The 25,842-nt window shown below is 41.7% G+C and overlaps 1 protein-coding gene across 1 annotated transcript; it reads left to right on the top strand.

Moving 5' to 3' along the window:
* The first annotated feature begins 245 nt into the window (after positions 1-245).
* Positions 246-24,518, top strand: LOC144510586 (fascin-like). Its single transcript, XM_078240147.1, has 5 exons — positions 246-1,244; positions 15,247-15,403; positions 18,677-18,798; positions 21,226-21,393; positions 22,207-24,518. Exons 1-5 carry the CDS (start codon positions 425-427, stop codon positions 22,407-22,409), a joined length of 1,470 nt encoding a protein of 489 aa, XP_078096273.1. The 5' UTR covers positions 246-424; the 3' UTR covers positions 22,410-24,518.
* The last annotated feature ends 1,324 nt before the right edge of the window (positions 24,519-25,842 follow it).

Consider the following 25,842-nt stretch of genomic DNA (forward strand, 5'->3'; position numbering starts at 1 on the left):
TAAAAAAGCAGGATAAACCCCAGGAGCGACAGGAAAAAGCAGGGTGAACCCCATCAGGGGCAGGAAAAAACAGGGTGAACCCCATCAGGGACAGGAAAAAGCAGAATAAACCCCCATCAGGGACAGGTAAGATTTGAGCAGTAGTGAGTGAGTGGTGTAAGGCAGCGTGGCTGAACCGCTGCTGAAAGGCGGTGCTGCTGTCCTGACGTCAGGCACTCTATATAAGAGGGCTGGGTGGCTGCAAGCTCAGCCTTGCTGGAGGAGGCTGAGGGCTTACAAAGACACACACACACTGGGGGCTTCATTCAAACAAAGGGACTTGATACAAACCGTGCAACACCAAGCCATTAAACAAGGAAACGTTAAAAACCCAAGCTCCGATTCCAGGGAGAGTTAAAGCACTAAAGAGCCAAAGTCTGCAGCCATGCCAGCCAACGACCCCAGTAACAGTCTGCAGATCCAGTTTGGGCTCATCAACTGCGGGAAGAAGTACCTGACGGCTGAAGCCTTTGGCTTCAAGATCAACGCCTCGGCGACCAGCATGAAGAAGAAGCAGATCTGGACCCTGGAGCAGAATGGCGAGGATTCCAATGTGGTCTTCTTCAAGAGCCACCTGGGCCGGTACCTGGCGGCGGATAAGGACGGCAATGTGTGGTGTGAGAGTGAGCAGCCGGCCGCCGACTGCAGGTTCCTCATCGTGGCTCACGACGACGGCCGCTGGTCGCTGCAGTCCGAGCCTCACAAGCGCTACTTTGGCGGCACCGAGGACCGGCTGACCTGCTTCGCCCAGACCATCTCGGTGGCCGAGAAGTGGAGCGTCCACATCGCCATGCACCCGCAGGCCAACATCTTCAGTGTGACCAGGAAGCGGTACGCCCACCTGAGCGCCAAGGACGAGCTGGCCATTGACCGCGACACTCCCTGGGGAGTGGACTCCCTCATCACGCTGGTGTTCCAGGATCAGAAGTACAGTATCCAGAGCAGCGACAACCGCTTCCTCCGCAACGATGGGCAGCTGGTGGAGAAACCCGACAGGAGCACCGGCTACACCCTGGAGTTCAGGTCGGGCAAGGTGGCCTTCAGGGACTGTGAAGGCAAATACCTGGCACCTTCCGGCCCCACTGGCACCATGAAGGCTGGCAAGAGCAGCAAGGTGGGCAAGGATGAACTCTTTGTCCTGGAGCAAAGCCACCCACAAGTGGTCCTCAAGGCTGCCAATGGCAGGAATGTCTCCATCCGGCAAGGTAAGGGTTAATGGCAGCATAACGCTTTCTTTTGGTGATTAGAACTATGTTCCACCCCACCACTATCAATGACCCCTATTGTGAGAGGGGCCAATGCTGAGAAAACATCTGTATTCACTTCATATTTTTTTAAAAAAGTGGACATCCTTTGAGATTGAGAATTCCATTCCCTCCTTTATTTGCTGGGAGAATTATTTATTTGTGAGGCTTGGAAGAATTTCTTCAACATGGCTTCTATTTTCATTCCATTGTTTTCCTGTAGGATTTTTTTTTGGGGAAGGGGGAGAAGGCGTGACCCTAGATAAATACCTCACACATCCATCCCAGCCTTTCCTATCTCTCTTGGTAACGGTATTTAATTACTTTGGGCGGTGTGTCAAAGGTTAACTAGCTCGACCAATTCTGTGGCCTTCCAAATGATTAACATTGTGTTGAAATGTGGGCAACTGGCAGGAATGGGAGGAGCAGTGAATGCAACAGATTCCCAGACTCTCTTTTTTGTAGGTTAGGCCTCTTTTAGGGCAAACCAAATAAACCAACTCAAATTAACTCAGGGTAGACTCTCTCCCTTCTAGGGGGAGAAATTTGGGGGGTGGGGGGATATTTTTTCAATTTCCCCATGATGAAAGGCAGGGATTTTAGTTGCTCATTGTCTGCGATAACGGTTTTGTACAGCTGTTCACGATTGCTTTGCTCCTTCATTACAGGAATGGTATAATCGTTCCATTGTGCAGCGAACAATCCAAACATTTCCTTCCAATTCTCTGCCAGCAAAGCTGATCACTCCCCTCCCAGCCAACACTCAGCTTTCAAGTGGAGAATTGGTGTATGTGTGCAATAGAGGATTGTAACCAGCCATATCCTTGACCAGGCTACTATAAAATAAACTTCAAGCCATGCAGTTGTAAATGTTGATATGGAAATCTAGCCTTTCCAGGTGATTTTTCCTTAAACTGGTTAAAAAATGAATAGTCGAAATCTGGTCTAGCTTCCTTTATCTCTCAATGAGGCATTAAATAACAAAATTGGCTTCAGATACAACAAAGGAAATGTACTGAGATGCTCCCCAAAATGGGGTTCAAGCAGGGATGTATAGTTGGTTTAGCAGAGACTGGATCAATCCCCATTTGAAACGAGCTGTCCTTATGGTCTGAAATATAGATATTTAAAATCCTGCAGCCCTGCAAAAAAATGCTTCAGCGTGACCTCACCCGTGACTGCAGAACAAAACCAGATGTGTTATTTGAGCTCTTAAAGGGAGGACTTTGCTACCAGCCTCGGGGTCTGCCGACAGAAATATAGTGTGGGCGCCTTGTCTGCTAGAGAGGCAGAAAGCAATGTGCAACATTTCACACTGCATCCAGACTGCGGAGCATTCAAATTAACCCTTTTGTAGCTATTTAAAATAAAATTGTGTGACCACTTGAGGATCAAATGCCCTCCTGATCTCATGGAGTATTGTAACATTTTATTTTTTATAGTCTTTGCATTATTCTTTTTAAATCCTAAGAGCAGCAAGTGTTGCAATGATTGCGCAATAGGTTGGAAAAAAAACCGGGGGGGAAAATTCTAATTTTGGCTACAGGAGACTGGGAAGATGTATTTGTGTCTTGAGATTATAAGTATAAAAGTGTGATCATTCATGCTTTGGTTCAAATTGTAGAACCTGCATGTACCTAGCACCATTTAAATATGGCAAAATGTTCCAACGTGTTTCGCTGGAGCATTATCAAGGGAAATTTGATGCCAAACTACAGGAGATGTGAGCCCAATGACAAAATTTGGGCAGAGGTAGGTTTTAAGGTGCATCTTAAGGAGGGGGTGGGGGTTATGTGGTACAAGGAGGGATTTCCAGAGTTTTGAGCCTTGACTGGCTGCCAATAATGCAGTAATGAAAATGGGAATATGTAAAGAGAATGGGAGGAAACCTGAGATGAGGCTTGTGGGGCTGGTAGAGGTCAGAGATGGGAGAGGAGTGTGTGTGTAGAGGGATTTGAAAACAATACCATCTTGTGCACTCAGTCCTTCCCAAGAAGGACACAATCTAAACCTGTTCCAAGTGCAGATCTACTGCTCAATGCCTAGAGACCCTGTCAGTTAATGGATTGATCAATAGAATATCCTTCCGCTTGGACTGTGTTCAGGAGTTGTTTAATATTAACAAAAAAAGTTCATAAAAGAGAAATTACTATTGTCACATCTAGTGCAGAATGTGGGCACCTGCTCAGCCTGAATATGTACATTTTAAAATTTCCTCATCCTCACTTTTTTTAAATGGGATGATTTTTTTTGTACCAGTAAAGAAGCGCACAGCTGCTCATCCTCCTATTCCCTTTTCCCAGCTGCCACTTGTCCATGGTAATTATCCCCTCCCTTCACTTGGTTTTGCTAATTGCCTTTTGCAAGTTAAAGGGGGGGGGAGGGGAAATAGCTGCGCACACAATCCAGGCATGTTAACATTTTAAGGAAAATCTCTCCCATCGGTCCTCCAGTAGTGAGGAAAAGGAAAGCAGTTTAGCTGGATTGGAGCCCAAAATGCTTATTCACTGCACGTGTGGAATTGGGTTCTGGCCAGTTTGGATTGTTTAGCCTACAAAGCATTTTCTTGTGTCTATATAAATTTGGACTAAAGCTGTACAGTAGATGCTGTCCAACAGGTGTGTGTGTATGTCAGTGTTCTTCCTGTTTGCTCAATTTGTGATATTTGGGAAGTGTAGTACCTTCTCACATGTATCCCCCACCTTATTGTTTTACATGAGGCTGTATTTGGTGTAAAGAACTGATGCACTGCTTTATCTGTTGCATTAGGCAACTTGATCACTGCACACTGGCTGCAGCATGTTCTAGCTACAGGATAAGCTGCAGCAACTCGCCATCACTTTTGATAGCTCTTCCTAAACTCATGACCTCCACCAGCTCGAAGGATAACGGATGTGTGTGGGGACACATTGGCTCTGAAATTCACTGCCTTAGTTGACTTGAGCATGTCATTCATTAATGCTATGTCAAAATCCTATAACAGTATCCAACAGCATCATAGGAGAACCTTCACCTTACAGACCGCAGTGGTTCAGGACAGCTTCCTTCCATCACCTTATAGTGAGCAATTAAGGATGGGCAATAAATGCTGACCTTGCTGACAATTCCATCTTGGGGCATTAAAACTAAAATGGTACCTATGATTTGCCAGAAGACAAATGGGAGATAAATGTTCTGAGACTATGCATCCATACACCAGTACTTTCTGTAGCTGAATAACCTGCCTAGATGTTTGCATGAACAGTAATGACTTGGTCATGGTGCTGATTGAGTGCTAAGCACTGATGGCACTGTATGCCAGTGAGGAATTCAATTCCACTTTGGGAGGGGAGGCCTCTTTCAAAATATTTCCATTTGTGACTTTTGGAAGTAGTGGGGGCATTATTTGATTTTGGGCTGGTCTGTTTCAGCACTCCCAATTTCCAAACCAAATGGGTCCTGATGCAGTTTCCTGTTCAGCATTGGGAATGTCAGCCTGCAGACAGGTGCTGGGAGACACAGTGGCGTGAAATATTTTTGTGATACCAGTGGGTGTAGTGTTCAAGTCCACTCATGTGTCCCTGAGGATTGCAGTCAGAGCCCTAACAATGTCACTAAGGCCCCAATTTCCTTGGGGAAATGAACTAGTTTGTTTCTGGCAGGTGTGTTGGAAAGTTAAAAGTTGGCCGATTTGTCAGGATTAATAAAGCAACAAGGTTACGAACCCTTGCCTAAACCCAAAATCCATTCAAATTTGAGAGATAAAGGAGTTCTAGATTTTGTACAAATCCCAGTTTGTCTAGCTAATTCAGTTCAAAATCACCTGACTTGCTCCATTTTTAAAAATTTCATGTTGGTGGAATATGCAGAAGGTAAGGGCCTGTGCCAGCTGCTGATCTCCTTCAGGGACCATGCCCAAAGAGGGTGTGGATGACATTGATTCCACTTGGCAAAAGTACTGCCGTGGTTTGCCATTGCCTTCTGCAATATGGCTGATTGGATAACTCCCCTGCTCTTATCACCACCTGAGGAGCAGCGCTCCGAAAGCTAGTGGATTTTGCTACCAAATAAACCTGTTGGACTTTAACCTGGTATTGTGAGACTTCTTACTGTGCTTATCACCACCTGCCATCAGGTGTATTGGAGAGATTATAGGCTGTTGACAACACTTTTTATGAATCGGCTATAAAGTTAAGTAAGTCGCTTGATGGCACTGCCAATTAGCTCTAACCCCACATTGAGGCTTATAAATAGCAGTGAATTTAATTTCAACTGTCATCCATAAATGTAATGGATATAACTTCGTTCAGCCCTAGCAGCAACATTAGATGTTTTTTGGCAGGACGTAATATCTGCTTGGCAGAAAAGATAAAATATATTTGTTTCAAGTCAAGAATCCCCCCAACTATGTCCGAGTGAGGAAGACTTGTCATCAAACATACAAAATGAGGAAAAGGAATTAGCTACTCAACCCCTTGACCCCTAGTTCTACATTCTCCCACAAGAGGAAACATGCTCTCCAGATCCACCCTGTCAAGACTCCTCAGGATCTTAAAGGTTTCAATCAAGTCATCTCTAGCCTGTTGACCCTTTCCTTAGAAGACAACTTGCCCATTCCTGGTACTGGTCCGTAAATCTTCTCTGAACTGCATCTAAATGTTTAATACATTTACATCCTTCCTGAAATAAAGGAGGCCAGTACTGTACACTGTACTCCAGATGTGGTTTCACCATTGCTCTGTACAACTGAAGTATAGCTTCCTACTTTTATATTCCAATCTCTTCACAATAAACAATAACATTCTATTAGATTTCTATTGACTTGCTGTAACTGCATACTAGCCTCTTTGATTCATGCAGGTCCTTCTGCACTTCCAGAGCTCATTTCTCACAATTTAGATCATTTATTTTATTTTTCCTGCCAAAATAGACAATTTCACATTTTTCCCAAACTATACTCCAGTTGCCAGATCTTTGTCCACTCACTTGACCATGTCCTTTGTAACCTAATGATGTCCACTTCACAACTTACATCCCTACTTATCTGTATCATCAGCAAATTTAGCAACCATAACTTTTGTCCCTTTGTCCAAATCATTTATATAAATTGTAGAGGTTGAGACTCCAGCACTGATCCCTCAGATGCACCACTTGATCCTGCCAACCAGAAAAAGACCCTTTCATGCCTACTCCCTGGCTAGCTAACAGAAAATAATCTTCTATACATGTTGCCCTCTACACCTTGAGCTTTTGTTTTTTGCAATGACCTTTGATTATGGCACCTTATCAAATGTCTTCTGAAAATACGTACAGTACATTCACCAGTTCCCTTTTAATCAAAACACATGTGAGTCTCTCAAAGAGCTACAACAAATTGATTAAACATGATTTTCCTTTCTCAAAACCATGTGGACTCTGCCTGATTGCCTTGAATTTTTCTAAATGCCCAGCCATAACAGCCAGAGAGAAAATATTGAAGCCAAGTTAACTGGTCTATAGTTTCAAGCTTTCTGGTTCCCTCCCTTTTGAATATAGGAGTTGCGTTTGCTATTTTCGAATCTAGTGGAAACTTTCCCAAATCGCGATAATTTTGGGAAATTTAAATCACATCAATTATCCCACTAGCCTCTTCAGACTCCTGGATGAAGTTCATCTGGACCCAGGGATTTGTCAGCCCACAGCATCAACAATTTACTAAGTACCCCTTACTTCCCTGGTGGTTTTAATTTTCCGAAGTTCCTCATTCCCTTCCATTTACAGCTATTTCTGGGATGTTATTGTATCTTCCAGAGTGAAGACCGATGCAAGATATCTGCTGCATTCATTTGCATCTCTTTCCAATATTAATTCCCCAGACTCACTTTCCCCAGGATCCAGAATGCTCTGCAGTAGCTTGGAAAGGGTGACTTCACTTTGAACCTTGAATAACTACTTGTGGAAGATTGTAGTGCCAACCTTTTCTAACTTTAAATGTTATTACCAGGCAACGAGATAGTGAAAATTTGGTTTAAGACTAAAAGCAATGGATTTTTCTTGTGTGGTTATTGAGGAATGTGGAGATGGCATACCGAGTTGGCATTTTGTTAGATCATGGCTGAACCAACTTGAGAGTTGAATGGCTCACCCTGCCGCACTGATGTGTGGTTGTGTCCGATTTGTAGTCAGGTCATGGTTTAGCATGCTGGTGGACATATCGGAACTTGCATCTTCTGGACTTTTTCCTGGGAGCGGGAGGTTTCAGTGGATACCACTTGAGCAACGCGAATGGTTAAAAGGTTATATGTAATGATAAAATCAGTCATGTAAATTTTGTCATTGGGTGGGGGGGGGGGGGGGGTGTTGTGGAATGGTGTCATTCCAGTCTTGCACTGTATTTCCATTGAAATTTTTGTTTTCATTGCTGTGGCTTTCCTTTTGTAGGATTAAATACAATTTTTTCCCAAGCCTGTGAGCTAAGTGGTTGGAAGTAGGAATTCTATTCCAAGCAATAGGAAGTAATCCCAACTGAACTATATTGTACCTGGTGTGGAGATTAAAACTTCAAGAAATGGCAACGCTGGGTTGACAATTGTATCTGTTACGTAAATATATTCTCTTGTGCATATTTCAGCATCTAGCTTGGCAACAGGGGCTAGAATCCAGTTTTATGTTTATTTTAATTTTGGGTCATCCACAAGGTGAATCACTCATCTTCGAGTGTAACTGTTGAATAATTATTTGTTACCCCCTCGTTGGGTGTTATTCTATTGTACTGATACTATTATCTCGCCATACTAAATACTTTTCAACAAAGGAAAGGAAATTTTTATATATGCTAGTTTATCATTTTTTAAATTCCCATGGAACTTGGAGCTCCATACCTGATTTCCCAAGTGATTTTTGAGTAATCCTAATAGGATAATGCGTGACCGAAATAATTTTGCACTGTTTTTCTTTTTTGGGGTGCAAGTTTAAGTTGGAAACTGCCTGTATTTCAGTTTGTTTTGCTATATTTTGGTTTTAATAGTGCAGTTCTAGAAGTAAATTTTTAATGAATAGTTGATTTTATTGGTATGAATCACATGCTGCAAAATGCTGTAAAGGTGCTAGATGAGTGTATCTACATTTGTCTTGGAACTCTTGAAGTGGCATGAACGTAGAATGGCTGTTGATCTATACCATCAACATCCCACGATTAGATGATTGATCAGTTATTTTTTTCTTTTTGGTAGCTAAAGTCCAGAACACCCAAACCTTACTCCTTGTTGAATAATAATTACAGACTTTCCACTCTTGGTAAGCAAGTACCCGTTGCAATGTGACACCAAAGCTATTGTATCTTTTTTGATCCTTGACCTACATTTTGCAGCTAGATAGTGGTCGCTCCAAGCTTTATACACACACACACACACACACACACACACTGAAGATTGCAAATACATAGTCATTTTAGCTGAGAAATTAAATGACTTTACTGGTTTATGTTTGGCCATTCCTTGGTCTCTCTTAGGTCTTGTACTGAAGGGGGTATCAAGGATAATGCATTGTTTTGCTTGTCTGAAGTTTGAGTATGAAGTAAGCCCTTTTAGTCTATATCTGTAAAAGCAATTGTTCAGACCGTTGCAATGTGTTGGTTTATGAATTGAGTTAAAATTGCATGTACATATCCACACTAGCTGCAGGTGCTGGTAACTTATTCCAGAGATACTAGTTATTTGATTAACAGTATCTCCGAGTATCTGAAAGTGGTTCTATGCATTGGCCCAATTGAACAACTAACTGTCATTATGTTTGACCTTTCAGTCTGTACTACTTTTTAAAAAAAATTGTTGAGGTCTTTGAACCTGTCCCAGAACACTCCTTTTTAACGAGGTATCAATCTAATGATCCTGCTCTGAAACATTTTTCTAATGTTCTATAACCCCTGACTACGAGGGGACCAAAACTGGCCATAGTACTCTACATGTGGCCTCCTGAGGCTTGTATTAAGAAGATGGTATTTCATCTATCTAGTTCCAATCCCCTATTTGCTTTCCTGATGGCCTTGCAGTACTGGTCATGGACCTTCAATGAATGATGCACTATGAAGTACACTAGCCCTTTTGCTCAGCAGCTGTAGACAAAAGGCACTCCCTGTCTGGTGTATTCATGCATGGGATTGCATCATGAATAAATCTGTATCCTTTCAACCTGAAGGAAGCAGTTTAAGTTATCTCGACACCACATAACGTATTTTCAAAATATCTTTCCAGCTGCTTAATGACCAAACTGAAAACTGGACAAAGACTGATTTTAAGAATTGAAGCGAGATGTTGGTGAGCTGCTGTGTGTTAAAGATGCCCTCTTGGTCTAAACTGGCTTTTGTAATAGCTGGAGACCTGGTCCAGCAAGTACAATTCTTGCTAACTCTTACTTTTGTGATGTTTTGGTGCTGTCTCGCACATACACACTGATGTGCATGTCCTTTTATTCAAAGTACAGACAGAAGTCTTGATTGTATTTTTCTTTTGCCCAGCAAATCTATTTGTCTGCTTTTTGTTTTATCTTTGCTTTCATTGTACTTTTTGTCAGTCAATGCACTAGCCGACTGAAGACCTATTCATACGTGGGTGTGAATGATTTTTGTATATCAAAGCCTATTAGGGTATCAGCTGCCAGTGAACACTTCCTGAGTGCGGAAAGGAACACGTTGCTGTTATAGAAGTGTAGTATTGAATTTATGCCTTGTAAATTTTTCTCATGTTACAATATGCATTTGGTGGGTGATTTTTCTTATTTGCTTGAGGTCATCAGGGGCACTTTGCTGTGAACTCTCCCTGCCCCCACCCCAGTGCATGATATCCAAGAGGTGCCGTGCAGCCCTCATGACCTGACTTTTGACCTTTTGTTGTCATGGCAACCTATTCTCCTGGCTTGAAATGCGTTAGCATGGCAACTGGGTTGAGTAAGTGTAACTGACTCCCATACTGGCACAGCATGGTGGTTAGGGAGGGGGGGTTGTGTGTGGGTGGGAAGGAAGAGGAACTGATCGATTGGAGCAAATGACCATCAAGCAGTTCATGTTACTTGGACAGAGGTTCCCTTTTGGCAGAGTGGGCACAGTGCATCCCCACTCCAGTGAAAGAGTCAACCATGCTATGCCATTTGAGACAATGATGCGCTGTGCAGTAGCATCTATTTATAATGGGGTAAACTAACTCGTATTGGCTTCGAGTTTGAGCAACAAGGCAGTATCAAAAGAAAATTGATGTACAAGTTGAAAGGGACACTGAAATCAGCTCCAAGTAGAAACATGTGAAATGTTGAATTCTTGGCAATCACCTGGAATTGTGTATATTTTTCCCAACTTCCATTTTTCTGCTGAGCACCTAGAGTGAAAGAATTAAGTCACGTTATGAAACTTGAGCAAAAGATCAGACTTTTGAAAAAAATGCAATGACTTATCATTGAACCCCAGAACAATTTTCAATCACTTTTATCCTGTCGGCACTCTATTCAGAAAATATTCACTGCCTGTAGGTTTTGGTCTGTCTTTTTTTCCTTTTCTATCCTGACTGCTCCCATCCTCCTTAAAAAAAAATCCAGACAGTGATACAATTGTGAGTAAATCAAATCATCAGGCATTGAGTAATGACTGGAATGGTTTGTGCTTACCGCAGCTGTGGCAAACCTGTAGGAGTGTCTCTGCCCCTTTTTCCTCGATTATGAAGCTGCTGTACCTCGAGGCAGGTTGGGCAGAGTGAGGAAATAAACTTGGAAACGTGGGGAACAATATACATGTAGATTTGCTGTCTCACCAAGCTTCAATTTGGTTTTTTTTAGCACTGTCTCCGGTCACAGTACTGGGCTGAAGAAAGTGTAGGCCCCAATGTTTATCTCCAAAAGAAGTATTTGAATTTACAATTGTGCCCCCAATGTCTTGATTCACGTTACTTCATATTGCCATGAGTTCTGGAATTAAACTATTGGGTGCACATTTGGAACAGAAATGTGGAAAGCATAGCAGAATCTCATGTGAATGAAGAATTAATTATTCCAGTGATGATTGAGGGAATAATGCTGGGCAGAGTACTCCCTCCTGCTCTTGATGGTAAAATGTAATGTTCGCCTAAACCAGTGATGGACAATGTGCAATGCTGTAAAAAGAGCTCAGCAAACCCCAATGCTACTTTTCACTAACATGCTGACCACAGAGCCCTGAAAGAAGTCTCTCAACGCCAGGTTAAAGTCCAACACGTTTATTTGGTATCACAAGCTTTCGGAGCGCTGCTTCTTCATCAGGTGATGAAGGAGCATTGCTCTGAAAGCTCATGACACCAAATAAACCTGTTGCACAAAGCTCTGAGTCAGTAAGCAATCCCAAAATTAAAACGGAGCTGAACTGAGACAAAGCAGCTGGCCATTTTACCCCTGGACCTGAGTGAGGGAGAAGTGGGGACTCCACTAACGCGTCACACTGGACGAGTGTTTTAAATTTTTTTTTAAGGTTTTCTTCCACAAGGAAAGGTTATTCTCTCAACTAAATGACATGGCCAATAACTGCTGCCCTGTTAGCAACACCCTTCCTGAGCAATAATCCTGCTAAATTTTCCTTGTACTGGCTGGGCCTCAAACTCCTGAGCACAACTTGTCATGGCTTGTGTTATACTGAAAATCTCTTTTGAACTGATCAAGTTGAGTGACCTGTTTATTTTGACACACACTACTTTCCAGGTTGCTTCGTGGTCACATTTGGATTTTAGAGGAAGCATTGATTCTGAGGTTGGTTGAAGCGCATTCTCTAAAAATTCACTGGTTAAATAGACCAGGTGATGTGCTGCTGAATTGTAGTGTTAGGGTGACATAGTGAGTCCATCTCCGGGCTCTCAGAAGATTTGCCAGAGTAGCAATTCTGCAATTATCTTCATGGGATCATTGATAAAGGCTGCTCAGTTTTTCGGTAGCTACCAGTGCTCATCTAGTCATGAGGAAGGGCCATCTTAAGCAAGTGCTCAAGGCCTTAACACTGTCACAGCAAACTTTAGACAATGAGATGAGGTAGACTGGGGAACATCGGAAAGAAACTAAAATAATTTAAAAGCACTAGCTTCCATTTTACATTTCTACACAGTCATTCTTAACTGTTGGTGTTGCTATAAACAGTTTATTGGCTGTAGTGTCCAAAATAAGTTGTTGCCTGTTTTTAAACACTTTTTATTCTGATTGTGCTTGACTCTAAAGCTGCGAATACAACTTCTTCCTCTGCAAAGTGTGCTCCTTCTACAATGGGATGAACAGAAACCTTTGGGGCTTTTCTTTGTTTCAACTGTTCCTCAAAATTACTGTTGCCAATTTCCTCCCAAATTCATTGGAATGTGGGAGCTGGGGAAGGCAGAAGACCTTTGAAGTGGCCTATCAAAATTCATAACCATTTCAAAAAGAAAACTGCCACAGAATATCTTTGGGAATTTTATTTTCAAGGGCAATGCACAATTTTAAAAACTCATTTTAAATGGAGTGGTAAGATGGTTTCTTTTTTTTCATAAATTTCTTGTGTAGTAATTTTTCTAAATAGCTACATTAAATACTCTACCATTTCCCCACCCAGAGAATGTAAAACTGGCAGATTCCAGCTCATTGATCTAGCCTATAATCTGGTTTTGTGGCTGGGTGGAATGTTTTTCAATGGAATTCAAAATAAGTTAGAATCCAATTCTCCCTAGTTCATGAGGAACTCCCTAGTTCATGGCCTCCAGTTAACTTGCTGTATCTGTATACTTTTCCACAGCTAGTTTAGAGACATCCAGTCATGGGCCTAATCCCTCTTGGTAACCACACCAATCTCCCACACAATGCTGTGGTTGAGTTGGTGAACTCTTAGAACAAAGAAAATTACAGCCTAGGAAAAGGCCCTTCGGCCCTCCAAGCTTGCGCCGATCATGCTGTCCGTCTGAATTAAAATCCCCTACCCTTCCGGGGATCCTATTCATGTATTTGTCCAGATGCCTCTTAAAAGTCACTATTGTATCTGCTTCCACTACCTCCCCAGGCATCGAGTTCCAGGCACCCACCACCCTCTGTAAAAAAAAAAAAAAATCTGGGAAAAAGCTTCTGACTATCCACTCTGTCCATGCCCCTCATAACCTTGTAGACTTCTATCAGGTCGCCCCTCAACCTCTGTCGTTCCAGTGAGAACAAACCAAGTTTCTCCAACCTCTTCTGATAGCTAATGCTCCATACCAGACAACATCCTGGTAAATCTTTTCTGTACCTTCTCCAAAGTCTCCACATCATTCTGGTAGTATGGTGACCAGAATTGAATACTATATTCCAAGTGCAGCCTAGCTAAGGTTCTATAAAGCTGCTTTAGATGTGACTTAACAATGACTTACCAATTTTTAAACTCCATGCCCTGGCCGATGAAGGTAAGCATGCAATATGCCTTCTTGACTACCTTCTCCACCTGAGTTGCCACTTTCAGTGACCTGTGTATCTGTACATCCAGATCTCTCTGCCTATCAGTACTCTTTAGGGTTCTGCCATTTATTGCATATTTCCCCATCTGTATTAGACCTTTCAAAATGCATTACCTTGCACTTGTCCAGATAAAATTCCATCTGCCATCACTCTGCCCAAGTCTCCAACCGATCTGTATCCTCTGACAGTCCTCATTGCTATCTGCAATTCCACCAACCTTTTGTACATATGCACACAAACAGCAAAGGTCACAAACAGCACTGATACCCGAGGAACGCCAGTAGTCACAGCCCTCTATTCAAAAATGCACCCTTCCACTGTTCCCTTCTGTCTTCTATGACCGAACCAGTTCTGTATCCATCTTGCCAGCTCACCTCTGATCCCGTGCGACTTCACCTTCTGTACCAGTCTGCCGTGAGGGATTTTGTCAAAGGCCTTATTGAAGTCCATATAGACATCATCCACTTCCCTACACTCATCAATCATCTTCATCACTTCCTCACAAAACTCGATCAAGTTAGTGAGACCCGACCTCCCCTTCACAAAACCATTCCCTCTTCCCCACTACAACCCATTTTACACACGCAAAATTGTAAATGTGTTATATCTTCTAAAATCCAAATCTTTTAGAGGCACTTTGTTATGTTATGCTGAGCTTATGTCTTGCTGTCTAATGTAGTCATCCTTTATTCTAAACTATAAAGAAGTGACTTGCTTCCACTTCTACTTTTCTTTCATAATGTTGGAGGAGAATATTAAAATTTTGGATCCTCCCAAAAAAGGATGGTTCTATTTTTGGCCTTTGAAATGTATTATTAGTCCAAACAGAAGACTGAACCAACTGTTACTCTTGAGAATTGCTATCATTTGTCTGTCCAAATCTTATTTAATGTATTTTAGTCCCACTATTTTGGTTTGGTAGTTACATTATCTTTGGCCCTTTTATTATTCTAAGGCTTGGGGGTAAAACTCAATATTCTGGACAACCATTTCCTCTTTGTTCAATTAACTGACTTGACATCGAGTGCAGTGGTTTCAAATTCTTGGAAATAGAAATTTATCTCAAAGGTGCTAAATAACAATGGACAGGATACCACCCAATACACATGTCTGCCCCTTTGCGTTTCCAGTGTTAATTGAGTGCTTGTCATGCTGATGTGTGCTCTGCCCAAAGACAAGCCCATGGCTCACTGTTTGCTGATGCTTCATCCTTAGCCACTGCCTTGACGGTATTTTGTCAGTGAATTGTTTGCTATTCAGCCTCCGGGTCCCAAGTCTATCTCGGCTGGACTGAGAATCAAACCCACACTGTTGGCATTGTCCTGAATCACGCACGAGTTAACTGAGCTAACCAACCCCAATTGTGGTGGAAACTTTTGCTCTAACATGCCACCGGATGGTTGTGTATATCAGGTTTCAGTCTGACTGGAGCAAAACCGGTTTGATTTGGTCCGTTTGCTGTTCTTTTGTGTTGCTTAAATGTGGAGAAGTGATTCAATTCCATTTTGGCTCTGATTTGAATTCTGATGCGTGATTTGTTCCCTGAAAGGTATGGACCTGTCTGCGAACCAGGATGAAGAAAGTGACCAGGAAACCTTCCAATTAGAAATCAACAAAGAAACCAAAAAATGTGCTTTCCGAACCTGCACTGGGAAATACTGGACTCTGACATCTAATGGAGGGGTGCAGTCAACTGCCTCGACAAAGTAAGTGAATGCAGATCCACACACAGTTGAGCTGTAGGGCTTTTAATTCAGCCAAAATCTTGTATGCAGTCACCAGCTGTCATTGTTAAGTAACATCTAATGACATTGTGGTTACTTTATGAAAACCACAAACATTTACTAAACTGGGCCTCTTTTTATATAAACATCCATGAGTTTTACAATGAAAAAGCAATTTCTTTGACCACTTTTTTGAGTACCAGCATGGCCTAAATGTTCAAACTTGGTGGAATGCTTGTATTTTAAGTATTTCTAAATGTTAAAATATATTGCATGTCTTTTGAGAATGTAAGACTTGTAGCCAAATTACTTGTGATTTTGCTGTGGCTTTTCTGCATCCTGATCTGTATCTTCCAAGTGCTTCCTCCTTTAAGTCTTCATTACATTGAAGAAATTAAACTGTATGTGATTGGAATCTTGTATTGAACGACTAATGAGCAGATGTGCTCCAGTGTCATCTGGAAATGAACATAGTTGATTTTATAGTGATTAAGTCCTGGTGGGGAAAAGTTTAGAACTTGCACAAAATTAGTTTAAATCTTGATGACAGGTTATCTTAAAATTGGGCCTAAACTGGAATATTTGAAATTGCCAATATTTTTAACTTAAACCATTGACTAGCAATAGAACTCCGACTTCAAATCCCATAAATTAAGAATAGTTTTCTCCTCCCTAATGCAGCTGGCATCTACAGTAGATGTATGTAATGTAGTTTGAGGCATATAAAACAACCCCATTTTCTTCTGTGCCAAAAACATGCTTTCTATGAAAATCAACCCTCCACCTTTCAGCTATGGAAATAGTCTGCCTCAATTTGTCATCCTGGAAATGCATATTTTATTTGGCTGATACAATAATTTGGCAGGTGATGGGCAGGAGTTTAAGATGCGTCCACATAGAGCAGACCACATTTAGCATGGTGAGTGACCAACAGAAATGGCTCCTCCAGCAAAACTAATGATGCATAGTCGTAACATTTACTAACTTGAGTAACTGCTGCAGTGAGAAGATTTGGTATTAATGGTGTGAGATACCCTGATGATGTTGTCCAAGACCTAAATACACTATGTAAACAGGGACCAGCCTGGTCTTGAGAAGTATGTATCAGAACGGGTCCTCAAATTGTCAGAATGGTTACGTTGTCATATATACACACGTTCAAACCAGATCCCGAGTCAAGCAACAGCTAATTGGTGTTTCAGATTCCAGCATCCACAGTATTTTGCTTTTAGCTAATTGGTTTAGCTGTTTGATAGAATGGAAATGTCTAGTGTTGCAGCAGGAGAGCATGATTGCTTGGAGATTAGCAAAAACCTCGGGTGGAATTTTAAGTGTCGTCTCCTGCGGGAAAAGCGGAGGGTAGCCTGTTAGCTGTCTTGCTGCATTTTCCTGCCATCATTTCAAATACTTGGGGGGAGTAAAAAACAATGGAAGGAGATAATCCCCGACATCAGGCTGGTGGATGGACTCTGAGCCGGTGCTGCCAGCAACCACGGCTGCTATTAAAATTTGAAAAAAGGATCCACCCCCTCCTCGGGGTATGTTTGGGGACTCCCATTAAATTCCTCCCCCCACCATTTTTCCCACTCACCAAAAACAATCAGACAGTGGCAAAAACACGTGTACCCATTAAGTCACATTAGCAACATTGAAGCACCCATAAAGTTTGATTATGGCCAGCAGATATTGAGTGGAAAGGTTCAGAAACTGTTCTAATGAAAATGACAGGACATGAGAAGACTAGATTCATGGTGGTACCAGCTTAAATGGCTTAACACCCACGTTGCAGTTGTACTGGAGTCTATTGTCTGTTGTTCAACCTTTGGAATTGTGCCTTGAGGATAGTGTTCTCACTGAATGGAACAGGTGGGTGACTGAAAGAGGAAAAAAAACTCAATGGAAATATGCTTGTTGCCTACTTAATGTTTTGTGTGGTTTCATTATAAAATCACAGGATAGTGACCCACATGTCATCAGATCAGTCAAAAATACAGACTATCCAGTTCAGTGGATGGCAATGATTTGTTGTAGAGGGATGATTCTGAAAGTGAAAGCACCAAATCTGATCCAGAGTGGGATCCTTATGATGGCATCAAAGTGACTTGGGATGTATTTGATGAACTCTTTGGATGCCAAATGTAATTTAATTTGACAGTTTTAAAAACACACTTTGTGCACTGAATCATTCACCATGGTTTATTGACCACCACACAAGTGTTGTTCCCAGATTTTAGAAAGATTTTTGCAGGTTTCCAAGGTCATCTTGTATGCTGTGATGTCTGGTTGTTATTTCCAGCTCACTTCTTGTATGTTAAGAGAATTGGTATAGTGTACTGAAATAATTATTTTAAATTTGACTGTTGCATGATGTGAGAATTTAATGCATATTGCCTTCAAATTATTCAGATTGTATAGCTGATCAGTTAAAATTTGGTGTTAGGACACTGCTACAAAAGTTGGTGATGCGGTGTAAGTTTGAGTGGTTGTACCGTCTATTAAGTGCCATGGACTAGAGACTGGGATGGACGCAAATAATATGTGTCAATGTCTTATCAATTATATTGTTGAGACAAATGGGTGTTTGAACCCACCAGCTAAAACTGGGACACTGGGTGGATGCAAGGAGTGTTTGTTAAACTCTCTCAGCAAGGAAAGGCTCTTTGTCTTAATTTTGCCGTGACTGACGGGTGTGGATCCTGTTAACAATCTGTGCCATGTTGAGTAGAGGCAGTCACTTGCAAAGCGGGAAGAGTTTTACTTGAGCTGTCTACAGTGACTGGAAGCAGAGCAATGTCCAGCTTTGTTGCTGTGGTATCTGAGCCGGAAGACAAGGAAAGGGATGAACAATGAAGAAGTGTTGTCCAAGATGTCCCCCTTGGGTTCATGAGAGTACCGTTTGGGCAACAATTTTGTAGTTGTATCCAAATTTGGCACTGTGGTTGTCTTTTTAAGATTATTATAAATTTCAGATTGGTGTGTAATTGTACTCATTCTATACATCTTCAAACCCCATTGAAAACGAGGCGAGGATTAAAATTCCAGAAGCTGGCTCTTCGACAGCGTGTGGCAGTTCCCTTTTGTTTAGAACAGGTTGAATGTGGTAGAAGAATAAATTGAGGCAAAGCACTATCACCAGCCGGTGCTGGTTACAGGGTCTGTTTGTTATGGATGTGCTGTGATTAAAATCCTCATTTTAAAAATGAAATGAAATGCTTTTTTTTTTCAAGCTACAAGGAGTTTTTTATTTCATTTCAGAAATGGTAACTGCTACTTCGACATTGAATGGCGTGCAAAAAGAATTGTTCTGAAGGCTGTCAATGGAAAATATGTGGCAGCTAAAAAGAATGGACAGCTGTGTGCCAGCATAGAAACACCTTGTAAGTCCAGCTTTCCAGGCAAGCATGTCTGTTGCTTCTAGCTTCTTTATGCCTCTCCTCCTTGCACCCTGCATTGTATTTTGTTGCAAACTGTTCCAAATCAGTCTGCCTTCATGTGGTGCCATGGAGAAGTGGACATGGGTGTGCAGTCTCCTGCTTTATGATTTTACCTTCTAGAAATATATTTTGCATATTTAAGGAGAAATGAAAGAATCTTTGCCTTTTTAAGAATACATTTATTTTGTATTTTACACATCCTGTTTTTCTACTGCTGATTTGTTGACCTGTTTGCTAACTTCTGCTCGGTTACTTTGGGCCACATCCTGTCAGTGAACTTTGCTTCTCCAGTCCAGCATCCTTATCTTTGATTCTTAATTTGCTTTCCTGCTCTTGCATTTTTTTCTCCTATTCTCATTTGGTTCTTTTCACCAATTCATCTCCAGAGACAAATCAAGCAATGCTTGTTTCTTTTCCCCATATGCCTAAAACCTCCTATTTGAGACATATTGAGCTAGGAGGCCACCTTGGTTTCCACATGGCAGCACGGTGGCACAGCGGTTAGCACTGTTGCCTCACAGCGCTCAGGGACCCGGGTTCAATTCCCGGTTTGGGTCACTGTCTGTACGGAGTCTGCACGTTTTCCCCGTTTCTGTATAGGTTTTCTCCGGGTGCTCTGGTTTCCTCCCACAGTCCAAAAGACGTGCTGGTTGTTAGGTGGATTGACCATGCTAAATTCTCCCTCAGTGTACCCGAACAGGCGCCGGAGTGTGGCGACTAGGGGATTTTCACAGTAACTTCATTGCAGTGGTAATATAAGCCTACTTGTGACACTAATAAATAAACTTTAAGACAAAACCTTTATTCCAGTCTGTGTTGGAATGGTTTAAAATCACCAATGTTTATTGACATGTGTACACAGCTCGGTATGTATGCAATCAAAAAATATTGTCTGACTGCACCACAAAAGATTCCTACACTGATAGAAGTATTTCTAACACTGCCAACTTCCTTTTTCCTCTCCCTTACCCGGCTGAAAATTTTACAACCGAGAATAATTCATTTGTCTGAACTTTTTCCAGTTGTTGTTAATTCCTCTGAGTCTCTGCAAAGTACGCTCCATTTACCACTCAGCATTTCCCCCTCCCTTCATTCTCTGAATCTCTGCCAAAGTACATTTTTATTTGTCTCTCCAAACCTCCTCCCCCCCCCCCTCTTCGTTCGTGTAACTTTTTATTAAATTTGCCTTTCTCCATTTTAACCTGCCTTCCTGAGGGCCTCAATTGCTTTATTGCTCACACATTATCTCATCGCAAGGAGACACATGATTGTTTTGATTCTGGTCAATGCTGTCCCCTTACTCCAGCATTCCCTGTTCAAGTTTGGTGTAAAAGCCTTTCTCTCTTGCACTACATCTTGATCTTCCCAATTTTCCTCCTTCAACCTGGCTAGTGCACAGCATTAGAATAACTCCTGAGGAAGTTTTTAGCTGTTTATCCTCCCCTTTCTTAAAGTATTGCACCAAGTTGCAGATAAACTCAAAATACTTACAGGTACAGGTTTATTGAAAACTGTATTCATTCATGTTTAAAACTCTATGAACAAAAGCTGAGTTCTTCTTCTTAGCCAGCAGATTTTGACGAGCATGTCCCTTTCCTGTTTTGACCCAGAACTCGTGATGACTCTTTCTAACCTTCCATGAATTGGTGTTCCAACGTGTTTGTTGCTAAAGTAGGAAGCAGTTTATTCCAGTACTTTTGCAAATCATGCAGTAGCATATAGTGATAATATCGGCCAAGAGAAATTGCTACAGATAAACCAACTTTTTCAATATTGAAAAGGTTGTGTTCTAACTCCCCAGGGAATTGGATGCTTTTCACTCTCCCTTCCACATCTTTGCAAATCAAGACATTTGATCATTTTTGACTAGGATAGTAGAGGACTACTTTTCATCTAGCGATTCCTACTAATTTAAGGTGCCTTGTGCTGGCAATGAACAACTTTTGAAGAGTTATGAATCAAAATTGATTGCTGCTGCAGGTTTTCTCATCTGCTGAACTTAATGTTTTTGAACCATATGTTTATCCTGAATAACTGTTTTAGTTCAAATACCCAGTGCAGGTAAACCGAAAGTTTGTTTCCTTCACTTTCTATTGGCGTTTTCCATACCATGTGGGAAGTGATTCTATAATTCTGTGTAACTGAATCCGGTTAGATTTTTCCACCCCCTGAGGTTTTAAACAGCTATGGGACTAAAATCACTCATCGTTTTCTCTTCCTGCCCTACTCCCAGGTTTCTCTCCTTCCCTGAATGTGTTGACCCCTTGTGGTGTGCATTTTTAAAGAATAGGTGCTCTCCTGATACCTCTTAATGAAGTGACCACTCTTCCAAGTTGCAGAAACATTCACCTGTTCCTTTTCATTCTCCAGCGGAGACTGAAGAATTTGTAATGAAACTGATCAACAGGCCTATTATAGCCCTTCGAGGAGAGCATGGCTTTATTGGATGTCGGAAAGTGACTGGAACCTTAGACGCAAACAGATCCTCATACGATGTCTTCCAGTTAGAGCTCAATGATGGTGCTTACAGACTGAAAGGTAGATTATCTAACTTGTGTTTATTCTTTGCAACTTTCTCTCCTGAAGGAACAAATTCCTGTAGAATATAGTTCCTTGAATATTGGAATCTCATCCCTGTTTTTTGAGTTTGTCTCTGGGTAGTTGGTGTATATAGGTGGACCTGCTTATAGGTGGATCCTGCTTATTCTTCTCCTTCCTCACACAGGTGGTGGATCAAATCTGTACCATGTCTGAAACAAAAAAAGAATACTGGTAAATCTCCAAGTCTGACAGCATCTGTGGAGAGAGAATAGAGCCAACGTTTCAAGTCCAGATGACCCTTCGTCATGAATAGTCATCCAGACTCTGTTAGCTTGATTCTCTCTCCACAGATGCTGTCAGACTTGCTGAGATTTTCCAGCATTTTCCACTTTTGTTTCTGATTACTGCTGATTCGCTTTTGTCTATGCCCGTATTAGGTTGTGTTTTAGCTTATGGGTATCGGATTTGAGCAGGAAAGCTCAAAGTTGAGCTATTTTGAACCTGCTTGCTACTCAGTCACCTGAGTTACCTTTGAGCTTCAGCCAGTTGGCTGATATTCCCTGAGGCTGGAAATGAATGGCCTGCCTTACGACTGTTCATCTGGGTTATGTGTTTTTTATTAATATAAAGAGCCAGGGGCAAAACCAAATAGCACATGATTGCTACCCATAACGTGCTACAATAATTGCATAATCTTTGCATCAGGAGATGGGTGTGAGACAAATGGTGTATACGTTTTGTACATTTAGTTTTGACAAGTTATGCTTCTGAGTCAGGACTAGTTCTCACTGTCTCTGTATTCCTTTGCAGATTCCACTGGGAAATACTGGATGGTTGGCAGTGACTCCTCTGTCACCAGCAGCAGTGATCAGCCTGTGGATTTCCTGTTTGAGTTCTGTGATTACAACAAAGTTGCAATTAAAATTGATGGGAAGTATTTGAAGGGGGACCATGCAGGTGTGCTGAAGGCATCTGCTGATAGCATTGACTCCTCAACCCTCTGGGAGTATTGAATGCACTTTATGTATAAATGTGGCTTTCCAGCGTTTTGTTTTTTTGCAGTAGTCCTACCATGGGTTGCAATGCCTGCCTGCCTTTCACAACATATCGCAACAATTTTTTAAGCAGATTTTCTATATTCATCTTGACGATAGTTACTAGTGAAAGAGGTGATCTCTAAGTCTGTGCAGGCTGTATAATTCAATATCACGTGACATTCCTTTCCGCATTCCATTTTTTTGTTGGGTTTTCTTGGATATCTTTTAACTTTGGCATTGCCAAAGTTATAGTTACAACTTGCTTCATGTGCCTCAGGCCATGGATTGCAACTGCTATACTAACCGCTGCTCTGATATTGTTAGCCATGTTCACAAGTGCTTTGGTCTTGCCGGGCTGGGTGTTTGGCCATTTTGTCTCCTCTTGTGATGGGAGGGGAGGGCGCAACTGATGAGGGGGAGCTCTTTGTGCTGACTCGATACTGGATCCCAATGGCCACTGTGAAAGCCAATCCTCTTCAGCAGAAGACAGTTTAGTTCATGTGGACTTGAGCATAAACTGCACACTCACCATCCCAATGGATTGAGCAGTTTCCCTGCCTGTAGTATTTAAAGCTTCACTTCATTCTTACACTGAACAAAACACAAGTCACCAGAACTCTTTAGTTTCCATTGTAACTGAAGATGTTGCTGTCGGAGCTATATCCAATGGTTCTAGGAATCTTTAGAAAAAGAACAAAACTGGTACAAGAGAATGGTATAGGGATTTGTGGAGCATTACATCTCCCAAAATAAAACTGTATGGATATGGAATGACATAAGCTGGCCTTGTGTGTTCATTCCTTTTTGTTTATCCAATCTGTAGTTCAACAAGTTGCTTTTGTTATTATGAGATGTCCTTTGGAAAGTGCATTCAGTGTGTTGATGACTTTCTATCTCACTGGAGACACAAGGTAATAAGTCACTGCTTTTTATTTCTGCCATACATTTGTGTATTAAAAGTTGGAAGAGACACCATCAAATAGGATCCATATATTCCTCGTCAGTTAATGCCCCGCAATCGCAAAACAATATTTCATAACTGCTCAGATTGGACAAAATTCTGAAACACTGGACACAGCCATCTAGCCTATTGCTGGAACTGGAGATGGGGATATAGTCTCATTAGCTCTTCCCCAATGATCCAATGGCTACTGGAATAATTAGTATTTTTTGTACCGGGGTTATTTCTGGAATGTTTAAAGCCTTAATTCTTCTAGAACTGGAAAACCAGGAACCTTCCCTCATCCCACCTAAATTCCAATGTGCCAATATAACGGACTAAACTGGATATCCCAAAGTGAATTGCTAACAATCCAATCAGGTGGATCCTCTGAAAAACTGGAACAGTCATCTTTGCAAAATGCCTTTCTGGATGGACTATATTTGTTTAAAACAAAATTGGAATTTTTAAGGCAGCTTTTTAAAAAAATTTCATGCATTTGCTAGTTCTGAGTGAAAGATGGACAGGCATTTAGAATATAAACTACTTTTAGTGGTCCATGGTAGGGTCTCTTAATGCAGTTCTGCAATCACTGAGCAATGTACTTTATGGAAAATGCATGTGGTCTTGTAACTTGTTGTGGAGGGAAATAATTGCCAAAACCCACATCTTCATGTGGAACCTCTTGAGTATTGTCCAAGGAGCAGATTCAATTGGGGTGAGGGGACTACAGAGGTTAACTCGCGCCTTCCAGTTTATGGTTTCCTTATCTAAAACGTACTGAATTTTTACAAGCATGGTCCAAAAAGTAATTAGATTTATTTTTTAAGTGTTGGTTACATCGTACTGTGCATAAAATTCAGACATTGCTTGATCCAAAATTCTGCTTCTGTGTCAAGACACCTTCAAATGTTCTCAAAGGTCAGGATAACGCTCAACCCTCAGTTATCAGGACATTGAAAATGGTGCCAGCTTAAAGGTTTCACCTCGCAAATGTTGAATTATTCCACCCAAATGTATCTTGTAGAAGTAACACTGTATTCCACTTTATTTTGAATCTCTTTTCTCCTTTTTTTGTACATGTCATTTGTGTAACTTGAGGAATGTCATGTCAAATAAAACAAATGTTGCATATGCCAAAATCCACAACGGTGTTCATCACCAGGGAGTGTTTTCTGACTTGTGCCAGATTAATCCTTTGACAAAAGAGAGACAACACAATTTTACAGCACACAAACTGGTCATTTGGCCCAATTGGTCTATCCCAGTGTTACTGAACAGTGGTTAACACTGCTGTCTCACAGTGCCAGGTACCCGGGTTCAATTCCGGCCTTGGGTCACTGTCTGTGTGGAGTCTGTATGTTCTCCCCGTGTCTGTGGATTTCCTCCGGATGCTCCAGTTTCCTCTCAGTCCAAAGATGTGCAGGTTAGGTTGATTGGCCATGCTAAATTCCTCCTTGGTGTCAGGGGGTTAGTAGTGTCAATAAGTGGGGTTATGAGGATAGGGCCTGGGTGAGATTATGTTTGGTGCAGATGCAATGGGCCAAATGGCAGCCTCCTGCACTGTAGGGATTCCATGAGCACAAAGGAATAAAAACACAATGCTGGGGGAAAAAAACTCCAGTCTGGCAGCATCTGTTGAGAGAGAAACTAGAGTTAACATTTTGAGTCAGTTGAGTATCATTTGGTCCCATTAGCTTGTCTCTTTGTTCCTTGTCTATATTGGGCCTGCAACTTTGAGTATTGCTTGCACTGTAGTTCATTTTGTTCATGCAAGTTGTTGCTCAGTTTTTACATTTTTATTTTTCCTTCTTGAAGTTCCTGACTCTTAGAATTATTCCACAGGCCACCCTTCAGTACCTCCATCTTGTTTGAGTCTAAACAAGATATCGGCATAAAAGCTAAAAAACTACGGATGCTGGAAATCTGAAATAAAAGGAGAAAATTCCAAAGAATAATATTTCTCTCTCCACAAGTGCTGCCTGCCTTGCTGAGTTTATCCAGTATTTAGTTTTATTAGAGATAGCAGCAGCCTGTTTGATTATGGGGTGCAGCACAGTGCTGTTCCACTTTCACATTCTCCCCTGATAACCACACATTTTCCAATAGGGTCCATCACCCCCAACACTGAAAATCCAGGATCTTGGCTGGTCCCAGAACAAAGAACAATACAGCACAGGAACAGGCCCTTCGGCCCTCCAAGCCCGCGCCGCTCCCCGGTCCCGGATTGAATCCTGAATCCAGGATCCCCGCCCAATTTTCCAGCCTATCTCCATACCAATATCCTATCCACCGTGCTGTCCCTCACAGCTACGATGCTTTGTTCATTACAACCTATTAACTCACCCCCACCCCCCCATTCCAGACCATGTGATCTCCAGGGAGAGGCAAAAACCCCAGGGCCAATATGGGGAAAGAAAATCTGGGAAATTCCTCTCCGACCCCCTGAGGCGATCGAAACGAGTCCAG

This window comes from Mustelus asterias, chromosome 23 (genome assembly GCF_964213995.1).
Source record: "Mustelus asterias chromosome 23, sMusAst1.hap1.1, whole genome shotgun sequence".
NCBI lineage: Eukaryota > Metazoa > Chordata > Chondrichthyes > Carcharhiniformes > Triakidae > Mustelus > Mustelus asterias.

Coding starts and splice junctions, on each gene's coding strand:
- LOC144510586 (XM_078240147.1), top strand. CDS start 425: ATGCCAGCCAACGACCCCAGTAACAGTCTGCAGATCCAGTTTGGGCTC. Junction 18,799..21,225: donor TGCCAGCATAGAAACACCTT/GTAAGTCCAGCT, acceptor TTCATTCTCCAG/CGGAGACTGAAGAATTTGTA. Junction 21,394..22,206: donor TGGTGCTTACAGACTGAAAG/GTAGATTATCTA, acceptor ATTCCTTTGCAG/ATTCCACTGGGAAATACTGG.